General features: G+C 43.6%; 2 protein-coding genes across 4 annotated transcripts in view; one reads left to right on the top strand and one right to left on the bottom strand.

Annotated features, from left to right (window-relative positions):
• The window catches only part of NUP155 (nucleoporin 155), a 56,595-nt gene extending 51,947 nt beyond the window's left edge, over positions 1–4,648 (bottom strand). Inside the window, exon 1 of the mRNA XM_039543617.1 lies at positions 4,382–4,648. Within this exon, the coding sequence (XP_039399551.1) occupies positions 4,382–4,517 (136 nt within the window). The 5' untranslated portion in view covers positions 4,518–4,648. The remainder of the gene's footprint in view (positions 1–4,381) is intronic.
• The window catches only part of WDR70 (WD repeat domain 70), a 224,996-nt gene continuing 204,063 nt past the window's right edge, over positions 4,626–25,558 (top strand). For 2 of the 3 annotated variants that reach the window (XM_039543618.1, XM_039543620.1), the window contains exons 1-5: positions 4,626–4,749; positions 11,078–11,140; positions 11,747–11,830; positions 19,030–19,150; positions 24,702–24,897. In XM_039543618.1, the coding sequence (XP_039399552.1) occupies positions 4,698–4,749; positions 11,078–11,140; positions 11,747–11,830; positions 19,030–19,150; positions 24,702–24,897 (516 nt within the window). In that variant the 5' untranslated portion in view covers positions 4,626–4,697. Of the gene's footprint in view, positions 4,750–5,216; positions 5,253–11,077; positions 11,141–11,746; positions 11,831–19,029; positions 19,151–24,701; positions 24,898–25,558 lie in introns of those variants that run through there. The other variant, XM_039543619.1, reaches the window with a different exon arrangement.

Here is a 25,558-nt window from a genome sequence, read left to right on the forward strand (position 1 = left end):
AATCTAATTGCACCTCTACCCCAATATAACACAAATTCGGATATAATCTGGTAAAGCAGCGCTCCGGGGAGGCGGGGCTGCGCACTCTGGTGGATCAAAGCAAGTTCGATATAACGCAATTTCACCTATAATGCGGTAAGATTTTTTGGCTCCCGAGGACAGCGTTATATCGAGGTAGAGGTGTATTTTCATTTTAGAATTGTTGTTTCATATTCTATATTCGTGAAATAAGTTTTAAAAACTGTACTCTTTATTTGAGGAAAAAAGAGAACAAGATATGTAATCTGTCCCTGCATAAAAAGTTGCAAGATTGGGGCCTTTTTTTGGTTGACTTACCCTCTTTGGATGCATTTAAGCATCAATCCTTTTTTTTTTTTTTTTACTAGAGTCAACCCCAATGCCATCGCTCACTATAGGATCATTTAAAATGATAGGTGCTTTAACTTAAGTAACTGTTATGCATAAGCAAGGTGCTTCTGACAAGGGAGAAACATACATAACCCATCAAAGATGACTGAACTGACCCATGTAAGGAAAGGAGGCAAATTCTCAACATACATGAAATATGGGCAATAAACTTTAAGGCAAACGATAGGAATTATTTGGCAATTTAGTAGTGTCAGTGTTAGCCTTAGTCCCCTGTGGACAGTCACAGCTTGTCTACACTACCAGCCGGATCACACTGATCCAGAGGGGCGGGGGGGGGGTCGATTTATCAGGTCTAGTATAGACGTGATACATTGACTGCCAATCGCTCAAGCGTCTACTCTGGTACTCTACCTGAACGAATCGTGCAAGGGGAATTGACGGGAGAGCGTCAACACACTGAGGTGAAGACACCACGGTAAGTAGATCTAAGGATGTCGACGTCAGCTATGTTTTTCATGTAGCTGAAGTTACATAACTTAGATCGATCCCCCCCATAGTATAGACCAGCCCTAAAGCACCTCATAAATCAGGGTATATATACAATGCAATACAACATCCTCTGCTGGCCTGTGACAGCTGACTTGGGCTGCCCATGTTCAGGCTCCAGCTCTGACACCACACAAGATCCCAGCCCAAATATCTACACTGCAATTTTACAGCCCTGAAGCCCAAGCGCTGCAACCCATGGGTGTTTCATTGCAGTGTAGACGTAACCTCAGAGATGCCTCACTGGAACCGGGATTCTGGAGTGCATAAAAAACCAACCTTCCACACAAACTTCCTCATGGATAGACTTTACAAAGGAAAAAGGACACTAAATTATCTAAACTGCTACATGCCACAAGGAGCCACAACAGTAGTTCCCTTAACCCACCCAACAATATTGTTAATCTTTCCAGCTATACTCTTAGCCCAGCAGAAGAGTCTGTCCTATCTTGGGGCCTCTCCTTTTGTCCCTCCAGACCCACGAACATGATACAGTTTTACGGTGACCTAGAATCCTACTTTCGACGTCTCTGACTCAAAGAATATTTCCAACATACCTCTGAACAACATACTAACCCACAGAATCCTCCCTACCAGCACTACAAAAAAAAAAAAAAAAAAAAAAAAAAAAGGATTCTGCGTGGACTCCTCCAGATGGTCAAAACAACAGACTGGACTTCTACATAGATTGCTTCCGTCAACATGCAAAGGCTGAAACTGTGGAAAAGCAACATCACTTGCCCCATAACCTCAGCCATGCTGAACACAATGCCATCTACAGCCTCAGGAACACCTCTGACATCATAATAAAAAAGGCTGACAAAGGAGGTGCTGTTGTCATCATGAATACATTGGAATATGACCAAGAGGCTGCTAGACAGCTCTCTAATATCACATTCTACAGGCCATTATCCTCTGATCCCACTGAGGATTACCTAAAGAAACTACACCATCTGCTAAAAAAAACTCCCTGACAAAGCTCAGGAACAAATCTGTAGACACATGCCTAGAACCCCAATCAGGGGTATTCTATTTGCTACCCAAGATCCATAAACCTGGAAATCCTGGACACCCCATCATCTCAGGCATTGGCACCCTAACATCAGGATTGTCTGACTAAGTGGACCCTCTCCTCAGGCCCTACGCTACCAGCACTCCCAGCTATCTTCGAGACACCACTGACTTCCTGAGGAAACTACAATCCATCGGTTATCTTCCAGAAAACACCATCCTGGCCACTATGGATGTAGAAGTCCTCTACACCAATATTCCACACAAAGATGGATTACAAGCTGTCAGGAACAGTATCCCGATGTCACAGCTAATCTGGTGGCTGAACTTTGTCCTCATCCACATTTGGGGACAATATATACCTTCAAGTCAGTGGCACTGCTATGGGTACCCGCATGGCCCCACACTATGCCAACATTTTTATGGCTGACTTAGAACAACGCTTCCTTAGCTCTCGTCCCCTAATGCCCCTACTCTACTTGCGCTACATTGATGACATCTTCATCATCTGGACCCATGGAAAAGAAGCCCTTGAGGAATTCCACCATGATTTCAATAATTTCCATCCCACCATCAACCTCAGCCTAGATCAATCTGTAGGAACTTTACACTTCTTAAGCACTAAGGGGGTAGGAAGACCGCCCCCGAATTTAGAGCGGCTGAAGTGGTTCCCCCGCCCCCACACTCGGTCAGGAGACATACTGATTAAGCGCCGACCAGGTGTTTACCACTGGAACACGCAGTGCATAAAGCACCAATCAGGAGAAGGGGCGAGAAGTTGGACTGAGTTAGTACATGCGCATAATAGGATGATTTATGTAACCGATTATAATAAAAGGACGTGGAAAACCCCCGTTTAGGGCGCTCCACTGGAATAGATTGACTGACTTGGCTTCGTTATTTGCAACATCAATCCATACAAGTGTAGCACTACTGTGCTAATAAGCGATGGTCACATAAATATCACCCTATACCGGAAACCTACTAACTGCTATACTTACCTACATGCCTCCAGCTTCTATCCAGGACACACCACACAATCCATTGTCTACAGCCAAGCTCTAAGATACAACCTCATTTGCTCCAATCCCTCAGAGACAAGAACCTACAAAATCTCTATCAAGCATTCTGAAAACTACAATACCCACCTGCTGAAATGAAAAAACAGATTGGCAGAGCCAGACGAATACCCAGAAGTGACCTCCTACAAGACAGGCCCACCAAAGAAAATAACAGAACACCACTAGCTGTCACCTTCAGCCCCCAACTAAAACCTCTCCAGCGCATCATCAAAGATCTACAACCTATCCTGAAAGATGATCCCTCACTCTCACAGATCTTGGGAGACAGATCTGTCCTCGCTTACAGACAACCCCTCAACCTGAAGCAAATACTCACCAGCAACAACAAAAACACTAACCCAGGAACCTATTCTTGCAACAAAGCCTGATGCCAACTCTGTCCACATATTTATTCAAGTGACATTATCATAGGACCTAATCACATCAGCCACGCCATCAGGGGCTCATTCACCTGCACATCTACCTATGTGATATATGTCATCATGTGCCAAAAATGCCTCTCTGCCATGTACATTGGCCAAACCAGACAGTCTCTACGCAAAAGAATAAATGGACACAAATCAGACGTCAAGTATTATAACATTAAAAAAAACAGTAGAACACTTTAACCTGTCTGGTCACTCAACAACAGACCTGAGGGTGGCAATTTTGCAACAGAAAAGCTTCAAAAACAGACTCCAAGGAGAAACTGCTGAACTCGAATTGATATGCAAACTAGATACAATCAACGTAGGCTTGAACAGAGACTGAGAATGGCTGAGCCATTACAAACATTGAATCTAGCTCCCCTTGTAAGTATTCTCACACTTCTTATCAAACTGTCTGTACTGGGCTATCTTGATTATCACTTCAAAAGTTTTTTCTCTTACTTAATTGGCCTCTTAGAGTTGGTACAACAATGCCCACCTTTTCATGCTCTCTATGTGTGTATATATCTCCTCACTATATGTTTCATTCTATGCATTCGAAGAAGTGAGCTGTAGCCCACAAAAGATTAGGCTCAAATAAATTTGCTAGTCTCTAAGGTGCCACAAGGACGCCTGTTCTTTTTGCAGATACAGACTAACACGGCTGCTACTCTGAAAACTAGGGACTAGAGAAGCCAGTGCCCCATGAGCTGCTGTTTTGGCTGGGACATGGCCTGTGGGGCAGCAGAGGCTCAGTGCAGGGCGCTCCGGCATTGCTGCCCGCAGAGGGTCCCCCGAGCAGCCAGCCCTGGGGGAGGGTGTTTGTAGCGTGCGGGTCCCCGCGTGGCTACCAGGGCTCGGGGGCACGAGCCGTGTGCGCCCGACCCGGCTGGGGAGAATCACAAGGGGCGGAGGAAGCTCTGAGCTGGGGACCAGAGCGCTGCCCGGGCCCGTACGGATCCTCACCGGGCGCCGGCACAGCCAGCAGCTCGGACAGGTCCGGGTAGCAGCGATCATCCTGGATCTGCCGGTCGATGATGCGGCCCGCGTTCTCCAGCGCCTCCTGCAAGGCCGGGGCAGCCGGGCTCATCGCCACAGGCATAGCGCTAGCGGCTGCAGAGAGGCAGGACCGCGCCAAACCCCAGCAGCCACCGCGCCTGAGCGTCTGACGCACTTCCGCTTCACGGCCAGTCACTTCCGGCCAAGGACGCCCGGCAGCAGGAAAGGGTTAAGTTTAAATTGGTGGCCGCGGCGCGGAGTCGGTAGGGGAGAAGATTCGGCGATGGACACAGAGGAGACCGTTGGGGCAGGGGCGCTGGCGGCTGAGGCGTCTCGTGAGTGAAAGGGGGAGGGGAGGATGGAGAACAGGACCGGGGTTCCGAGAACCTGGCGCGGGGGGGGAGCGTCCCGCGCCTGCCCCTGCCCGCAGCCGGTCCTGGGCGCTCGCATCTCGACTGCAGAGCGCAGCTCGGTAACCCCTGGGCTCTTGGGCCGGGCCGTGCGCCGAGGTGACGGAATAAAAGGGCTAGGTTGCTCCTCTGAGGGCCGGGCTTAGTGAGCCAGCCCGCGCCGCGTCTCCGCAAGTGACCCCCCTCCCCCCCCGTCAGTGCCAAAGTCACTAGCAATACCCGCCTCTTAGATGGGCGGAATCTTCTCAGCCAGCCTGTGACCTAACTCCCGATACTCAGCTGCGTCCGGGCTATGTCCCCGCGACACACTCTCGTACTGTGTTAACATACAGCCCTGAGCCCCTCACTAGACCTACATCCTTCTCTGTTCCTCACAAACAGAAGCACAACCTGCTCACAGGCAGAACATTAAGATATGTTCAATGAAGGCAGGTATCACATTAGTCTATCACAGGGGTAGGCAACCTATGGCACGCGTGCCAAAGGCGGAACGGGAGCTGATTTTCAGTGGCACTCACACTGCCCGAGTCCTGGCCACCAATCTGGTGGGCTCTGCATTTTAATTTAATTTTAAATGATGCTTCTTAAACATTTTAAAAATCTTTTATATATGCTACATACAACAATAGTTTAGTTATATATTATAGTGTTATTGAAAGAGACCTTCTGAAAACGGTTAAATGTATTACTGGCGCACACAACCTTAAATTATAATGAATAAATGAAGACTCGGCACACCACTTCTGAAAAGTTGCCGACCCCTGGTCTATCAAGTACAAACAACATATTACAAAGTATGAGACTAGAGTTTTTAAGACTGCAGTGTGGGCCAACATCTCTATTATGTGTATTACTGTAGCACTTACATTGGAACCCTGTTGTGCTAGGCACTCTATACACACAGTAAGAAAGAGTCTCTGCATTGAAGAGCAGTCTAAAGAGCCAAGACAAAGGGCACAGGAAAGGACATCTCATCCCCTGTGTTGTACATGAACAAATTAAGTGCTTGTCTATGCTGGCACTTTACAGCGCTGCAACTTTCTTGCTCTGTGGTGTGAAAAAAACACCTCCCTGAGCGCTGCAAGTTTCAGCACTGTAACATGACAGTATAGACAGTGCACCAGCACAGCTTGGGATCTGTGCTCCTTGTGGGGGTGTTTTTTTTAAAAAGAGAGCTCTCCCAGTGCTTTGCTGTGACTACACAAACCATGTTAAAGTGCTGCCAGAGAAGATATGTCCTAAGGCACCGAGAAATTAAGAGACTTGTTCAAGGTCATGTGATGTCTGTGGCAGGACTAGAAAGTCACAAGTTAATGCCTTAACTGCAAGACTATCCTTTCCTTAAGTAGAAGATGATAAACGGGAAAAAGTTAACAAAGAGCTATGAAGCTGCTGGACTGTTACCAAATTAAGTGCAAACCAATTAAATAAAGATGTTAATAATAAAGGCTAGGATTTTCAACAAAGCCTAAGGGAGCTAGGTGCTATCATCATAATTGGGCCTACAGATTTATCCTAATTGTAAGCAAAACTATAAAGTGATGGAAAGCTTTTTAAAAAAACAGTAACTTATAATAAATTTTGATCAGAAAAAGTGCAAAAGAGAGAGAGACTAAATTAGTCCAAACAAAAAGGCTCAATGATATAATTGAAGGGCTTTTAAGTTATGAATGGTAAAGAAAAAAAGAGTGGGACAAGAAATTCATGAACCAAAACTGGTATGTTGGAAATTAGATTTAATTGGTGGACAAAATTATGATGAGATGGGCTGTTCCCATCATTTGCTTTTTGGGGTCCCTAAAAAGAGCTGGGGGGGAAGCTGGTTTCCACAGTGCTGGCTGAAAAAAGGGGATGGAGTGAGTTACCGCATCATCGCTGCTACCCACACCATCTTCTGGGATCCTGCATAACAATATTGTACCTTCATCATCCTGATCCTGAGAGATGTCCTGACAAGATTATGCCACAGAGAGGGACTCAGATGATATTGCCACCTCCGCTGGCTCCAGCTAAATTGCACTTGGGATGTGAGACTTTGTGTGTCTCTCTTCCCTCCTCCCCGCCCTGCTCCCTGTTTCCTTTTCCTTTTTTTACCTTATTCTTTCTCCTATCTTTCTCCTTTTTTTTCTTCTCTCTAATAAGAGTCTGGCTTAGCCAGCCACAACCATATATTTTGGAGCTCTGCTGTAAGCCTGTAACTAGAAAAGGAGCTAAAAGCAATACCCTTAACAATCTGATGGTGTTACAAGTTTGCCAGGTCTTTGAATGGCTGATGAGACCATGTGCTTTGCCTGTGTTTCTCCAGCAATGAGGTTGCAAGTGAAAGTCAATACCAGAGGCAGAAGCTGCATTTTCTCTCTTTCCCATTGTTTTTTCTTCTTTTTTCATTGTTTTTGTATTCTAGGAAATGGGGTTAGACTTTAATGACATCAATAGTTGCTCCAGCTCATTTCAACTAACTTCTTTTTTCACTGAAACTATTAATAATCTTTAATACCATTTAAGAGACTGTCAAACAGGGAGTTTTGCCTTTAAAGTCTCTTTACAGCTGAAGGAAAAGGGAACAAGGGATGTAGTTAGAATGAAAGCCTTACTTAATACTTTACATTTCAAATGTTTTAACTCTTCCTTCTTTCAGTATCTTTAGTAAAAGGTTAAAATGATTTTTAATGACATGGTATTAAGCAGGCTAAGTTCTCTGTATACCAAACCCCAAAACTTGTTTAACACTGTTTAATGTGGGATGATGACAGGATTAGGTTAATACCTTTGTCTCTTTGGGCTCTTTATTCCATCTCAGTTAATACAACAGTGCCGAACTCCCATTGATTTAATTGGAGTTAGGCACCTACTCCATAGCTCTATAGATTGTGGAGATCCTTAGCCATTCTAACAATTTGCCCCCACCTCTTTCTGTCAACACATTTTTCTCATTGATGGTAATGTATGTTTAGAGCTTTTAGGTCTTGTACGGTGTTATCCCTCCATCTTCTCCCTGGCCAACCACAATGTCAGAAACTGTAAGAATGTCCTTCCAAGAGATGCTTAGTTTATCTGTCTTCTGTCTTCCAAACTGCATGTCTTGCCCACTGAAGTGCTTGGGCTTTCATTACATCTACTATACTTCAAGGCTGCCCAGAGGATTTAGGGGGCCTGGGGCTAAGCAATTTCGGAGGCCCCTTCCATAAAAAAAATTACAATACTATATTCTCCTGAGGGCCCCTGCAGGGCCCGGCGCAAATTGCCCCACTTGCTCCCCCCCCCGCCCCAATGGGCAGCCCTGGGAAAAATAAACCTTCTGCATCTCAGCACAAATCCAGTTTTGAGAGAACTTCTTTACAAGGTATCACTGGTTCTCAGCATCAGCTAGTGCTAAAAGGCTCTAAAGCTCATTAAAAGGGTTGGACAAATATGTGCTGTCAAAACTGTTTCTGGATCGAAAACTAGGGGTTTTTAAAAAGCAGAAAAAAATCACGGACAACGTCTGCTTTTCTTCAAAATTTGTTGTGGTTTTTTAATTGAAAAGCTGAAATTAGTCTGCCAAAACCTGAATATGGTTTGGGGTTTCAGAAGTGTGTGGCCAAATATTTGCTGTTTGCTGTGTTTGATTGTTTAAAGAAACAAAAAAATTCTGCTTAAAAAAAAATCCAAAACTTTTGAACCACCTCAGCTTGTGACCAAACGCCTGAGCCCATCCAGTCAGAGATTTTTCCAGGTTTCTGATACTCTGCTGGCTTCCTTGACTCATATCTGTCTCCATAACTTTGGGTTCATTAAGGTTAGAACATAAGAACAGCCATACTGGGTCAAACCAAAGGTCCATCCAGCCCAGTATCCTGTCTACCGACAATGGCCAATGCCAAGTGCCCCAGAGGGAGTAAACCTAACAGGTAATGATCAAGTGATCTCTCTCCTGCCATCCATCTCCACCCTCTGACAAACAGAAGCTTAGGGACACCATTTGTTACCCATCCTGGCTGATAGCCATTAATGGACTTAACCTGCACGCATTTATCTGTTTCCTGGAGACTGGCTCCATGGGGTCCCTCACAAACTGGAGACGGTTATTGTGGGTTTGTCTTTAGTATAGCTTATGTACATACTCCATGAACTGAGCATTTGAGCTTGTTCCAAATCTGGGATGAGCCTGTGTTGTGAAAACTGAAATGCTCAAAATAGCACATGCATGTGAATGGAAATAGGGTGTTAAAATTAAATTACCCCAGGGATTCTCAAACTGGGGGTCGGGACCCCTCAGGGGGTCACGAGGTTATTACTGGGGCCGCGAGCTGTCAGCCTCCACCTCAAACCCTGCTTTGCCTCCAGCATTTATAATAGTGTTAAATATATAAAAAAGTGTTTTTAGTTTATAGGGGTGGGGGTCACACTCAGAGGTTTGCTATATGAAAGCGGTCATCAGTACAAAAGTTTGAGAACCACTGAATTAACCCCTCTGGAGCCTCAGGAAATGTGGTGGGGGGTCTCCCTTGGTAGGGTTGGGAAGGAGGTAGGTGGTGTAGGATATTGCTCTTCTCATGTGATCCCTCCCCCAGTGGCTAATTTTAAATGAAGCTACCCTCCCCTGACATGAATCTCCCTATGGCACTGAAATAAAATATAGACTATAATTTGGCATTTGAGAAGTGAAAGCCCTAATGGAAAAGCTAACAGCTTGGCTCTTCTGCAAGCCTCAAACTGCTGAATGAGCTTTAGGGTAGGGAAGGCTGTGCCTCCCAAACAGCCTGGCCCTGCCCCCTATCCAACCCCCACCCACTTCCTGCCCCCTGACTGCCCGCCCCCCTCAAAATCCCCAACCCATCCTGCTCCTTGCCCCCTCACCATCCTCTAGAGACCCTCCACTACCACCCAGGACCCCACCCCTGCTCCCTGTACCCTGACTGCCCCAACCCCTATCACCCCCTCGCTGAGTCCTGAGAGACCCTGGAATGCCCACAATCCAACCCCCGTTCCCACCCTCCCCAACCTCTACCCCTCCCTGTCCCCGGGACTCCCTGCCCCTTGGCCAACCCCGGCCCCTTACCCTGGCTCCCCTCTCACCCGGAGCCTCAGCACATCCAGGAGCTTCGCTCGACAAAGGCAGCGTGTCTCTGGCGGGGCCTGAGCTCTGCCCCGCTCAGGGCTGCGTGGTCAGGGGGCGGGGCTGGAAGCTCCATGCTGAGCTCAGCTCCCTCCACTCAGCCTGGAGCTCGCAGCCCTGCCCCCTCACTCTGAGCAGGGCGGGGCTCAGGGGCCCCGCCGGAGCTATGCTGCAGCTGTCCGGGACGCTGCTGGATGGGCTGAGGCTCCGGGAGAGGGGAAGTGAGGAGACAGGGCCAGGGAGGGAGCCTCAGCCATGCTCGTGGGGGCCCCGGCAGGGCCTGGGGCAAATTGCCCCACTTGCTCTCCCCCCCCCCCCCCCCGGGCGGCCCTGCTATACTGGGCACCTGACTCTGTTGAAAATCTCAACCATTACACTTTATAACCCTGTCCCATTGGACACTGAGGCCTGGTCTACACCTAAAATGTAGGTAGACCTAGCTACCTCACTCAGTGCTGTGAAAAAATTTATGCCCTGCACAGTGTTGTTTTGATGACATAATCCCCAGTTTATTCACAGCTAAGTGGATGGAAGAGCTAGTTGGCGCCTCTCAAAGAATCACTGTAGTGTTTATGCTACAGTGGCAGATCGCTGAGTTTTGAGCCTTCGTCCCATGTTTAGATTGAGTTCTCTCCAACTAACCCTGCTGCTAAACCTGTTTAGGGAGGACGATGCCAAGGACTTGCAGGTGTAATGTATTTGGGAAGGGGGACTATAAACGGTAACCGAGGGACATGGAGAGGGAAATGAGTTTGGCTGGGGAAACAATAGCCTGCTTGGGTGCTGCCACAGAGGCAGGGATGAGAGTCCGTCCAGCACCATATCTGCGGCTACGATGTACTATGTGTGCAGTTCTACTTATCCAGTAGGGCTGCTTCTCAGTAGCTGGGGGTTCAGAGAATCCTGAGCAGGTGCCTTTAGGAGTCTCTGTGAGTGGGCCAGTCCCCTCGTGGCAGGGCTCCTCTTGATCTGCTGCAATCTCCCTTACTCCTGCAGGAGGTCACTTCCTCCTGCTGGTGGAGCCTATTGTGATCCCCGGTGCAACCCCAGCTGAGCAGCTAGGAGCGGAGGGTGATGAGTGTCCATGACTGGGGAGGTGCTGGAATGGTGGGCTATGTGCACAGAGTTTACTCTAACCCCTCTGTTCCCTTCTAGATGTGGAGCTGGTGGGAGGACCTGATCCAGAGCTGGCAGCCACGATGGGCTTCTCAGGCTTTGGTGAGTTCAGGGCTGATGGGAAGGGCAAAGGAGGCAATGTCTGTGTGCTGGAAGGATACACCTTGTGCACTGGGGAAGTACTGGTTGGGGATGGTGAAGGGAGCAGTAGGCAAGCGTGAGAGTCTCTGTGGAGTAGGGTAGCATTATCCATAGCTGGAAAGGCTAGGGTACCTGTTGGGGCAGGATGCACTTGTTAAGGGTCTTGCAGTTCAGATGAAGCTTAACACTGAAGCTTGTTTGTTCTTTCCCCAATTTTATATTATGGGTTGTGATTTAGAACACAGTAAAATGCTCCTCAGTGGGTTGTACTACAGTATTTGTGGATTTAACTTTTTGACAATATGCTTGGAAATGCAATGTAAAAGGCATGGTAGCAGTAACTGTATAATGTGTGTGTAGTGGGGGAGAAGAGGCAGATTTTTTTCAAAGGCACGAAAGGCAGTAAGGTGCCCAATTCCCATTTATGTAATAGCCCCAGTGGGAGATCTTTAATCTGAATCTTGAATTGGAGAGCATCTGAGTTACCCTGGTCACTTACTCATTTTAATCTTCTGGAGTTCATGTTACTTGGTCTAAATCAAAGTTTCTCTTCCCCTCATCTTTTAGGAAAGAAAGCTCGAACGTTTGACTTGGAAGCAATGTTTGAACAAACTCGAAGAACTGCAGTGGAAAGAAGTAAAAAGATGCTGGGTAAGATAGGTGAATCTCCTGTGCTTGTGCTTTTGATAAAACATGTGTTAGATTATTGTGTTTTAGCCCTTTAACATTTGCCTTGTTTACATGTAGGTGTTAAAACATGTTGGAGAACATGTTTTAAAAATACACCTTTTATCCTAGTATAGACTGCTGTGGTGGGACTGGATCATGCTGGGACCACATACCGGGACTTTTGCTGCCTGGAGAATGCCATTTTGTTCTCAAAATAGCATCCTTCCTAGAGTGTGTAGTGCATGCACACTTTAGTAGAGCAAAATGGTGTCATCTGCACAGCATGCGTGTGTGCAAGGTCACGCTACCGCTGAATGGAGACAAGTCCTAAATGGTTTGGGGTCTGCTTGCTTGAGAGATGCCTCTCTTCCCCAGACCACACCTTTGCAAAGTTGCTGAAGCTGGAACCCCCTTATTATATACATAAGGAATCTGCTTCCGAGTCATTATCCTGGACCATCTTTCAACCTTGGAATTTGCTCCCCACTCTCTGGACAAAAATAACCAGAATTTGTTAACTTTCAGGCATAATGCAAGGCTTGTGTAATTACTGATCCATTCAAGGAGGTGATGGGCTGATGGGTGCAGGATTTCATTATCATGGTTCTGATTCTGTGCTGAGAGCCATGTGAACACACTTCTGTGAAGATGCCTATTGGCTTTATGAGGCTCTGAGCATTTGCAGGAGTTATACCTGCTTTGTTCTTATTTCAGGTTTGAGGCCTAAGTCTGCTGTAAATTGTATATTTATTTGCTTGTGTGAGGAACATTTTGATTATATTGTGAAAATCAGTTATATAAGGGGGCCAGTGTGTTGACTTAAGCATCTTTTTTAATGTTGAATAAATCTAAATAAATACAATGTTTCTTCCACATTGAAATATGTGATGCTGGTAGACCATGTGCCAGCTCATGCCAAAGCCCCCATGTGACATTCCCCAAGGTACAATCTGGACTGTTGAAGAGCTGTGTCCCCTCAGTTCTCCAACCTTTTACATGCTTTGCTGTGAGAGCAACCACTCCTGGCCTGCTCTCACACAGCCCCCAGCATGTAAATTAATCTGAGCTATACTGTAAGAATCAGCTACCCTTGAATTACACAGCAGAGTGACACAGCAAATTCCTAGTCGCAGACTTTCTCCCAGAAATATGCATCTTGTACAGCCCAGCACCCTTCTGGACAACAATACAGGCTCATGTAAAGTCTGTCATTTCATTAACAGAAAATGTTATGCACAAACCTTCTTACCTCATACGGAGCTTTTCACCACAAGGTTGTCAGGGTGTCTCTATTCGCCCATCCTGTCACCAAACGCTTTCTTAAGGGTATCAGAAATGTTTATCTGAAATACAAGTCCATACTCCACCTTGGGACTTGAACCTGGTACTATGCTGTCTTACTGGTCCGCCATTTCAACCATTAGCAACATGCTCTCTGATACATCTCTCAATTAAGGTAGCCTTCCTAATCATTATCACTTCTGCCTGCCAAGTGGGAGAGCCAGGAGCCCTTATGGCACACCCAACATATACTCTCTTCTTCAAGGACAAGGTCACCCTAAGACCTCATCCAAAATTTTTACCCAAAATATCTTCTTCTTTCCACTTGAACCAACCAATCCATCTTCCCTCATTCTTCCCAAACCTAATGGAAGTAAATAAGACTAAATTTGACACACTCTAGATGTCAGATGCATACTAGCGTTCTACCTTGAAAAAGCTAAGCCCTTCAGGAAGTCACCAAAGCTCTTTATTTCCTCTTTGGAATGATCTAAAGGTTCTGCTATCTCCAAACAGAGGCTATCTAAATGAATTTTCAGGTGCATCCACCTTTGTTACCAACAGAAGGATCTACGGCTCCCAGCGGGGATCCAAACTCACTCCACCAGATCCTTGTCAACTTCAGTAGTCTTTCTAAACAAGGTGGTGATCATGGACATATGTAAAGCAGCGACGTGGGCGTTGGCATGCACGTTCACAGAACACTACGTGATTGACCAGGGCTCAAGACTGGACGCATTGTTAGGACTTACTATATTATCATTAGTTACTCATGCAACTCTAAAGCCCCTTCCATCCACCGAGCAGCAGTGCTCTATAGTCACTTGAAGTGGAGCACCCATAGGGACATCTCTCTAAGGAGAAGAGAAGTTTACTCACCCTGTGCAGGAACTGAGGTTCTTCAAGATGGGGGGTCTCTGTGAGTGCTCCACTACCCACCCTTCTCCCCTCTACTTTGGAGTTTAGTCTACGGACTCTGTGGTAGAGAAGGAACTGAAGGAGGTCTGGTCGTACAGCACAAAATAGGTGCCCACATAAGATGAGAACGCATGTGCGACCCAGACAAACACAGCTGCTGAAATTCTCTGATCAAAGGCGCAGGGGCGCATATTCACCTGAAGTGGAGTACCCAGAGGGACGTCCATCTCAAAGAACTTCAGTTACTGCACAGGACAAGTAACTTTCTCATGTGTTACCCAGCAAGAGAATGACTTGGATGTGTTGCTCCTTTATTTGTTGTTGGCATATCGGCATGTACCCCCAAGAATCTACAGGGTTTTGCCTCCTCTGATCTCCTTTATGGGAGACAGGCGAGGGGACCCTGTTAACATAGATGCACAAACCCACAGGGACCAATTTGAGACTTTCTCTCTGAGTGAGACATGGAAATAGTCCATATCAATGGTAAAGAAAATGTAGTGGCAGATGTCTTATCAAAAATAGGGGAACACTGAGGTGTATATCAGGAGTGTAAGTGGTACCCCTTCCTATACCATTTTTTGCATTGAGGGCATGACACTGGCAGACCAGGTGCCAGATCATGCCAAGGTCCCCATGTCTCAACTGAATACTGACAAATACATAGCTGGAATCAGTCTGGCTCACCAGTATGTTAGAATTATTAAAATAGGTGTCAGGACTATATAAGAATGTTTTTAGACTTTATTGAATGCTTGTGAGTTGCTGCATGCATCAATCTCACTTATAATATTTGTATTCCATATTTGTAAGGGTAGCCTTTGATTTTAATTAAAAAGTGAATTTGGTAACATATTATACCACTGTGGGTTTGGCTCTGGTGGCTACAATTTCAAGCTTAACAGAGTGAAAGTCACCTCTGCTACTTGTTTTAGAGTTAGTCTCTAGGAACACACAAAGACCAAGGGTAGTGACCACACATACATTCACATGTACAAGGTCTAGTCTGTTTTATAAATTTTATTAAAGTTACAATTAAAGTTATGATTACCCTAGCATATAGAAATTTTATACAGACCTATGCATGTTACAAATATAGTTATACTCACATTCTTAAGAGTCATGGTAGGGTCTGATGGGTCTCTCACGACTTGATCATCAGAAGAGGGATGGTTTCTGCTGGAGTCTCCCACAGGAAGCTCAGCTTGCCCGTTTTGGGCATCCCCTTTTTATAATGTGATTCTGTCTATACCTACATTCTGCACATGTCCATAAACATTTCAACCCTTCTTTCTCTTATTGGTCTGTGTCCTCTGGAAACTTAAGGGACCTCAATTTTCTATAGGCTGTGTAAATTCCCTTTATTCTCATTAGCATTGATGCACAACCTGTATCCTGTGGTTAAGACATGTCGGAGACAGTTGTGCCTTTACAGTATTTTTATGATTTAATATTAATCTTCTGGGTAATTTTGTGCAATATTACCACTTGTTACCTCTCTTACCCCAAGATTATGGGATCAGGTTATTTTCCGGTCACTTATGTCATCATTTCTTGTCTCCAAGGCCTAAAATAGCTAAGCTAAAGTCTTGCAGGCCTCAGCCTACAGGTTCTTGCGTTTCAGCTTGTCTGTCTTATATCTACTACATGGTTCCTCTAGTCTAAATACTGATCAATCTTATAGTTTTATAATCCTTCAAATTAACTAACATACAATGAATATATGATATAACATGTTGATTAATCATAACATCACACAGTAAATGAACAATAAACTAAAATCATTGGCTACAAAGGTAATATTTAAATATTTGTATTGTAAGTGCTCTGTGACTGTGTAAATCACCAGACAGGAGATAAACATTAACTAGTGTAAAGTATTGGTCTTCAACAGAAAGTGTTATGTCCTGGCCAGTGAGAAGGGCCCTTCGAACCCAGATGGACTTTCCTTGAACATTAAAGAGAATAATACTGTGTGCTGCTCTTACTCCCCCTCCCCATGAAATGAGTCATGCAAGTGAATTCCACCTATTAGCTGAATTTGCAGCTCAGAGCACAAGGGGATGGAGATAGGGGAATAAAAACTCCTAACAAGAAGGACCTGTATCTTTATGCTGAATGAACTCTGATGGACGAGGATTACGAGGCATAAGCAAAAGATCCCTAGTGTTTAGCCTGGATTAGCCCTAAAGGATGTATAGAGCTTGCTTATCATAGAAGATTTTATGACTTGGAAAACATAAGGTAGTAACTCATTTGTGTACACATGTTAACCTGTTTTAACCTGATAAATATCTCTTGTCCTATTAATACATCTGTGTATAGTTTATTGTAGGATTGGATACAAGCTGTTGTCTTTGGTGCGAGATCTAACGTGCATTTTGTGATGCTGACAGACCAGGTGCTAGCTTAGCCAAAGCCCCAGGCCTCATTGAACATTTACAAATGCATAGCTGGCAGCCAGGCCAATTCACTTCTGTATTAGTATAGATCAAAGTGATTGTTAAATGTATAAGAATGTATTTAGTGTTTAAACTTCATGAAAACGAACAAGATTTTACATGCATTGTTTTCATTTTTCTGTATCCTGTTAAAATGTAATAAACATTTACATCGTATGTACCCCTATAATTAAATAACCCATCACATGAGAAATAAGCCTAATTAAGAAGTACTAATTCTTATGCATTTGAAGGCAAGTGGTCATTGTGTGTGTGTCATCTCTGAGCATATTTTTCTGAATTTCTATAGCCACCCCAGTTTCTTGTCTCCCTCTGATAAGAAGATGGAGCTACATTTTTAAAAGAAACTGAGGCAGTCAATTTTATCACGATGTAGGTGAGATGGTGTGAGGCTGGCAGTGTGTTAACATCTAATATATTTTAATAATGCTAAGTTAATAAGAATGTGTTGTGACAAAGTTCCTCCTCTACCTTGGTGGGTTCTGCGCTTATTGGCAGATTTGCTCACCTCAGTGATCTTCCCCACAGTCTGGGTCAACTCCTCCTGTGTCTGATCAGGAGTTGTGAGGTTTGGGGGGAACCCGGGCCCGCCCTCTACTCCAGGTTCCAGCCCAGGGCCCTGTGGATTGCAGCTGTCTATAGTACCTCCTGTAACAGCTGCATGACATCTACAACTCCCTGGGCTACTTCCCCATGGCCTTCTCCAAACACCTTCTTTATCCTCACCACAGGACCTTCCTGCTGCTGTCTGATAACACTTGTACTCCCTAGTCCTCCAGTAGCACACCCTCTCACTCCCAGCTCCTCACTGGCACACCACAGACTAAAGTGAGCTCCTTTTTAAACCCAGCTGCCCTGATTAGCCTGCCTTGATTGGCTGCAGGTGTTCTAATCAGCCTGTCTGCCTTAACTGGTTCTAGCAGGTGCCTGATTACTCTTGTGCAGCCTCTGCGCTGGTCACTCAGGAAACAGAAAACTACTCATCCAGTGACTAGTATATTTGCCCTCTACCAGACTCCTGTACCCCAGTGGTCTGGGTCTGTCACAGTGTTTTATAAAATGCTTGTAGGATGCTACATGTATTGTTCTCACTCAACTATATTCCATGTTATATTGTATGAGCATATATTTTCATTGTATATAACCTTGCAACTAAGTAACCCATCAAACAAGAAAGAAGCCTTGTGTAATGTAAATAATGATCTCTTACAAGAAGATGTTAAATCCTGTTCATTAAACGCAAATGAGCCATTATACAAGATCAAGGATCAAAGATATTAAGTGCATTCCTTCCCCACTGCCTTGACCCCATGAAGAAGAGATGTGTGGGAACTGCTGCTGTCATCTTGGTTTCTGAAAGAAGAAGCTATAAAATGGACACAAGAAAAATTCTTAATCTCTGGACTGTTTGGACTCTAATGGCAGAATAACTAAACAAGAAGACAGAGATTCTTGCATTTACTCTGGGTAGCCCTAAAGACTTTTGGGAAACTGGCAGATTACTACATTTCTTCTGCCTTTTGAAATTATAGACCAGTTCACCTGTTCATATATTTTTACCTGCTTTAACCTCTCAATAACTCTCATTCCTTTTTCTTAACTAATACATCTTTAGTTAGTTTAGAATTAGTTAATTAGAATTGGCTACTAGCATTTGTCTTTGATTGCATCTTAGATCTCCCACCAATCTGGGTGAGTGACTGTTCTCTTGGGACTGGGTGTATCTTGAATGTTTTGTGATTTTGGGTATAAGTGACCATTTGTCACGTAGCCCATCTTGCTTGGGTGGCAAGATAGACTGGATTATATAAGGAGAGAGTCTGTGACTGCCTTATAAATCTAGTGTAGTACTTAGGGAGTTCACATTTATTACTGGGTTGGTGAAATCTAATTAGAGAAAATACCACCAGGTGGGATGTCTGCCCTGCTTTTTAAGTCTGCTGCCTTGAGGGAGACACTCATGGTTGTGACTCACTCCAGATAGTGTAACAGATGGTTCTGTAGGGACTCCTCTATAGTGAGGAAAATGGGAGTAACTAGTGAGAGCTGTAACAAACTTAATGACACCTATGTGTACTAGACTTGCTTCAACTGATTTCATTTCCAATATCTCATTCCAGAAAAAATTAAAGATCAGTATTGACTAATCATACCTCGTTGACATTGAAAATGTTCAAATGTGAAACAGTGGCATACGCTATAAAACATATATTTATTCTGTATGAGCTAACGGTTTTAGTGTCTTAAGCTTGCCTTTTCCCGAGAGGTTTGTTTATTTGGGTAAGCATTTGGGTATCAAAATGACAGAAATTTAAAGGAAATTAGCATTTTTAGTGTGTGGGAAAGCTAACCAATCAGTTTAAATTAAAATGCGCTACTTTCATCTTTTCATACTTCTGGAATATATGTCTGAAAATGAAGAATTTAGTAATACTGTCTCAAAAAGAAGCACCAAGCTTTCATTAATTTACATGCTGAAAACATGGAGATCTAACAGTTGCATATTCACTCCATATTTAGAAGCCCGTGCAAGAGAAGAGGAAGCCCAGAAAGAAAAAGAACTAAGAAGCCAACATGAAGATATTGATTCAGCAGCTTCAGGCTCAAGTGTGATGGGAGCTTGCTCTGCATCAACTTGCAGGTACCTAGAGATAGTGGAGGTATAATACCATCTTACAACTGTTTTGTCTGAAGGGCTGTCTGAACTCTTTTGAGAGGAGGACAGGGACCACTGAACTTGTGTCCACAAAACTATGTAAACTGACATGTCTTTCACTGAAATTTGTAATTATTAATCTACACTTTCCTAATATGGTCTGTCAATTTACAATAGTTTTATGGCTTATAAACACATTGAAGGGCTGTATGCTATTTTGGTTGCCATCTTCTGACTGTTAAGTCTTTGTGCACTTGTTTTCTTTTTAATACAATAGATTCTGCCAATTTTTTGTACTAAAATAAATAAATAAATGAAGTCAAGTAAAAGTCATGGACAGTGAGTCAAGATAATAAACAATCATAACTATGTCAAATCAAGGAACAAACAGTTGCTGTTGCCACCTAAAATTGGATAAAACCCATTTGTCCATATAGACTGGAAAACAAATCAACGTATGTATGTAGCCTATAAATTATAATTATAAAAATACATAGTTTTGTACCGGTTGCCTTATAGTGCTCACTATAGTTTGGCCTGAAAACAAATTTCTATAATAAAATTTTCTCTCCTGTTGCTATGTGGAAAACTTCACATGAACTGTGGCCAATGATTTAAGTAACTGACTATACACAAAGTGCTGTCAAATGCACAAAGTAAACTGAAAAAAATATAAATATGTTCTCTACACTCTCACTATACTAAAATGCTAATCTATGTTACCTTGTTAATGGAAGGCTGAGGGTTATAATTAAACTTGCTGTGACTGATATTAGGTCTGAGACTTGCACATTGTGTGTGAGGAGGAGGCTTAAATGTAAGAAGTAAAGTAGGATATAAGAGAAGGCAGAATAATAGAAAATTCTCAGAACACATTTCTTTTGGATAAGGGATTTGAGGAAGAATGGATTGGCTATGCAGGTTGGAAAGTGGGAGAAGGCAAGGGACCCTATTCAGCAATCTGATTCATGCAGGTGGACCATTGTAACTAGGGGGGAGTTCCATTGATGTTAATAGGGCTCTGGGATTGCCAGAGGGCATGAGGTGAGAGTCTGATAGAAAAAGTCTTAGCTGTAGTCAGATTCCAGAGTTACACATTACCTTGGAAGTTATGCTAAGGGGTTTGAACTTGATGCTGAAAGAGACAGGAAGCTGGGAAGAGAATGTGTCACTGTGCCCAGTGTTAATCTGGAGGGACAATACATAATAGTGAGAGGCTAGTTAAGGTCCATAATTCAGACCTTTGTCCTCTCTACTGAGACTATCAAAATTGCACCAAATATAGCAGTCTTTGTGATGCTTGTCATTAGGGAACTGATCCAAGGCAAACAACTTGTTCCGCTAGCCAATAGATGGTAACTTTTCCCCTCAATATTTAGTCTTTGTATTTCAAGTACATTGAGTCATCTAGCCACACCCCATACTAAAATTAACCTAAGAAGTTCTTGACAGTTACACACACACACACACACACACACACACACACACACACACACACAAAATATTACTCCTGGGGGAATTCTACGCCACTGCGCATGTGCAGAATTTATATCCCCTGCAGATTTCTTTGCTTCCCTGCAGAAAAATGACTTTCTGACGGGGAAGCAAAGGGAAGCCACAAGAGCAGTAATGAAACCCTCCCCAGCAGTATGTTTTGCATGCCCCAGGCAGCTGGCAGAGAGATAAATCACTATGGGACAGGGAGCGGGAATGGGGAAGACCCAGCTGGTGGCTCCTACCCTGCCGCAGGCTTAGCTGCTAGCGTCGCCTGGGCTGGGGAGGACAGGACTTCCTCTTCCCCTTCACAGCATCTGGGGCTGCCAGACCCACCCCATGATTTTTCCCGTGGATGTAGGAAGCTCTACAAACTCCCCTCTTCCCCCCAAGCTTCCTGCACCCATTGCATCTCAGCTGCAGTGGGAGGGATCACTGTACTGGGAGCTGCTTCCCCCATCCACCAAACCCCCATGCATACAGACCCCCTCATACCCAGACCCTCCCGCTGAGCCTTACCCCCCCCCACTTGCACCAAGAAACCCCCCCCCCTCCAATGAGCCCCACTCCCCCTGCACCTGGACCACCCCGACGAGCCACCTGCACCTGGATTCCCACCCCACTGAGCCCCAAACAACTGCACCTGGATTCCTGCCCCACTCCCCCAACATCTGGAACCCCCCACACTAAGACTCTGTGCCGAGCTATACCCCCCACACACACTCTGAGCCCCCATGCTGAGTTCCAACTCCCTTCACCCCGCTGCAGAGTTCCATTACCATTGCACCCAGAATCCCACAAACAAGCCCCTGTTCATCCAGATCCTTCCTGCACCCGGATCCCCCACTGAACCGCCCACACCCAGATGGCCCCACACAGAACCCTCTCAACCCACACCTGGATCCCCCCACACTAAGCCCCTCAGCACTTGGATCCTGCCTTCCTGAGCCTGCCCACACCTGGTGCACCTGGCACGGAGGGGCAGGGCCCTGTCCTTGTGCTGTGTCAGGGTTGGCTGCAGCCTCATCACTGAATCCATGTCCTGGGGGGAGCTGCACAGTGATCTCCCACCTCTGTGCAGCCAGTGGCCTATGCTCCCCCATGCCATGCTGGAGCCTCCACATTTATTTGACAAATAAAATTTGCACAATTTTCAAATGTTGTGCACATAATTTTTAATATTATGGCACAGAAGCCCTCAAATCTGTGGAATATATATGAGAGAGAGAAAAAGGAGACAGCTACAGTATGTTGATTCCTAAATTAGCTATGAGGAGAAGGTTCTAATAGTTAAGCTATTGGTATATTCATATGCATGTTTTAAGAATTATGATTGTTATAAGGGGAAGACACTTGCTAACATCTAGACAGCAAAAACCGGTAAATTGTAAAATTACACTAAAATATAATAGAGGGGGGTGGAGACATGGAAGGGCAGAGAGACTCCAGCATTTTATTACAGCTCTCTATTCTTTTTCCTCCCCGCACCCCCCTCACCTTTTAGGAGTAAAGGGGCAACAGAAAATTTTATTCCTTCCATCTCTCCTAGGCTTGCAGGATCTCCTCTTTACTCTCTTTCAACATTTTGAAAATAGGAATCTACAATGTATTCTGATTCTATGTTGGAGGAATTGTAAATGTGAAGCAAGCACACAATTACGGTTACATATTTTTCGAGTCACAGACCATGTCATTGATTTGTTGCATTTCAGCATGTTGTCAGTGCCTGACAAATTATAAATACATTGTGGATTTGTTCAGATGTATAGAAATTTTGGACTATGCTGATAACGGGTTCTGCTCGATAACCACCCAAAGCAGTGCGGACCGACGCATGTTCGTTTTCATCACTGGAGTCAGTCAGCTGCCACCAGCAGAAGGTTGATTTTCTTTTTTGGTGGTTCAGGTTCTGTAGTTTCCGCATCAGAGTGTTGCTCTTTTAAGACTTCTGAAAGCATGCTCTATACCTCATCCCTCTCAGATTTTGAAAGGCACTTCAGATTCTTAAATCTTGGGTTGAATGATGTAGCTATCTTTAGAAATCTCACATTGGTATCTTCTTTGTGTTTTGCAAATCTGCCATGAAAGTATTCTTAAAATGAACAACATGTCCTGGATCATCATCGGAGACTGCTATAACATGAAATATATGGCAGAATGCGGGTAAAACAGAGTAGGAGACGTACAATTCTCCCCCAAGAAGTTTAGCCACAAATTTAATTAATGCATTATTTTTTTAATGAGCGTCATCAGCATGGAAGCATGTCCTCTAGAATGGTGGCCAAAGCATGAAGGGGCATATGAATGTTTTTAGCATATCTGGCACGTAAAGACCTTGCAATGCTGGCTACAAAAATGCCATGAGAATGTCTGTTCTCACTTTTCAGGTGACATTGTAAACAAGAAGTGGGCGGCATTATGTCCTGTAAATGTAAACAAACTTGTTTGTCTTAGCAGTTGGCTGAACAAGAAGTAGGACTGAGTGAACTTGTAGGTTCTAAAGTTTTACATTGTTTTGTTTTTGAGTGCAGTTATGTAACAAAAAATTCTAAATTTATAAGTTGTGCCTTCACGATAAAGAGATTGCACTACAGTATTTGTATGAGGTGAATTGAAAAATACTATTTCTTGTGTTTGCCATTTTTACAGTGCAAATATTTGTAATAAAAAATAACAATACAAGGTAAACATTGTCTGCTTTGTATACTGTGTTGTAATTGAAATCAATATATTTGAAAATGTAGAAAAATATCCAAAACACTTAATAAATTTCAATTGGTATTTTATTGTTTAACAGTGCAATTAAAATTGTGATTAATCACGGCTAATTTTTTAGAGTTAATCACGTGCGTTAACTGCGATTAATCGCCAGCCCTAGTTAAAATATTTGTATTTATTGCATTCTGCTCACTGTTTTTGTTCAAAACAGACCTTTTGTTAAATTATAAGCTTTCTAGGGCAGGGACTCTCTCTTCTGATGTGTTTGTATATTACCGAACATACAGTGGGGACCTTGAACTTGATAGGGACCTCTGATTTAAAAAAAGAAAAAAACAAACTTTATTTGTATTGGGAGTATTAATTTTACAATTAACACAATTTTTTACGCACAGTACTTAATTTATTTTATTGTTTTTGCAATGGTATAACAGCTGCTGTTAGCACAACTGTGAAATGGCTAACTGCATTTGTAGAGCCAGCAGAGGGAGCACAAGAGCATTTATTTTTAGTCCCTTCTATGTGACCAGTAATTGTGGTGCAGTTTTACTTTTCAAAAATTTTAGTGATTAAATGATGTGTGTATGCACAATTCCTGTGGACTTCAATAGATATTCCCTTTGTGAAATGGTAATAGCACATGAGCTTTATACTCCAGAGGCTATATTAGGAGATTACAGTGGAGATTAATTATTTGGTCTAAAGTGCATGATTTCCTCTGTTCAAGTTTTAAGGGTTGTAAAGCTTATACTGTATTTTGCATGTTCACTGCCTTATTCTCTATTGCTTTCTCCCTTGTGTAGTTCACTTTACACCTGTGCACAATGAGTCTGAAACATTGCCATTTTGATTTACTCCTGCTTTACACAGGTGTATAATGCCTGCACAAAGTGCAAGGCACTGGAGAATCAGACCCTAAAGTTATATATAATTAAGTACTGCTGTGACTGTGGACATTGAAAGCATATTAATATACCACCATTAATTAAAACAAAATCTAACTTTTTTTCTATTCTCCTGTGCAGTGATCCCTTGATTGGCAGCTTTAGCACAGATTTCACCATACCTACCTACCTATATATTTCACAATGGTATTCTGTTCTCCCTAGGTTCTTGCACTGTGCCTGTCACTATAGTATCTATTAGTTTTGTAAATTTCTTTGAAGATTGTGGTGGACCTGTCTCTGCTCCCATTGAAGTTAGTAGAAGTTTTGCCATTGACTTCAATGAGAGCAAAGTTAGGCCAATGCTGAGTGCTTCTGAAAACCACTTTAGAAATGCTGCATGTTACTTAAATAACCGTTTTTACAATTATTCCATACAGAGAGGCAGAAAGTAGTGAAAGTGAAGATGGTTCAAATGAAGAATTAATTGGTCCTCCTTTGCCATGCCAAACTTCCATTCAAGGACCAGCAGAGGATACTGATGATGATGATGAATTTATTGGGCCACCACTTCCACCAGGTTATAAGGACAGTGATGATGATGATGATGACGACGACATGCAAGAGGAAGATAATGTAAGTATTGGGTTTTTCCTAAAGAAGGTATAAATGTTTCAATATGCGTGCCGATCTTCACATGTAACTATTCTTTCTGTACAGCTTAAATTAGTGGTTCTCAACCAGGGTACACAGAAGTCTTCCAGGGGGTACATCAACTCATCTAGATATTTGCCTAGTTTTACAACAGGCTACATAAAAGGCACTAGCAAAGTCAGTACAAACTAAAATTTCATACAGACAAAATGAGAAAGTAAGCGATTTTTCAGTAATAGTATGTTGTGAAACTTTTGTATTTTTATGTCTGATTTTGTAAGTAAGTAGTTTTTAAGTGAGGTGAAACTTGGGGTACACAAGACAAATCAGACTCCTGAAAGGGGTACAGTAGTCTGCAAAGGTTGAGAGCTACTGGCTTAAATGGTGCTGCTGCTGTTTGTAGGTACAAGATTTTTTGTTTTTCTAGTAGCTGTTAACATGGATTTGGTAATCTTCTTTTTCTGTAGTAAAAAAAACCCAGCCTTGAATGCTTTAAACATACACACAGCAATGTCAGTATTCCAGAACAACCCAGCAGTACAATCCCATTTTGTGTGTGTGTGTGTAATAGATGGGGGGGTGGAGTGGGGGGGGGGGGAATTAACTAAGGATTGGATTTATGTTTCACGTCTCAAAAGGGCTA

This window comes from Mauremys reevesii, linkage group 6, assembly GCF_016161935.1.
Source record: "Mauremys reevesii isolate NIE-2019 linkage group 6, ASM1616193v1, whole genome shotgun sequence".
Taxonomy (NCBI): domain Eukaryota; kingdom Metazoa; phylum Chordata; order Testudines; family Geoemydidae; genus Mauremys; species Mauremys reevesii.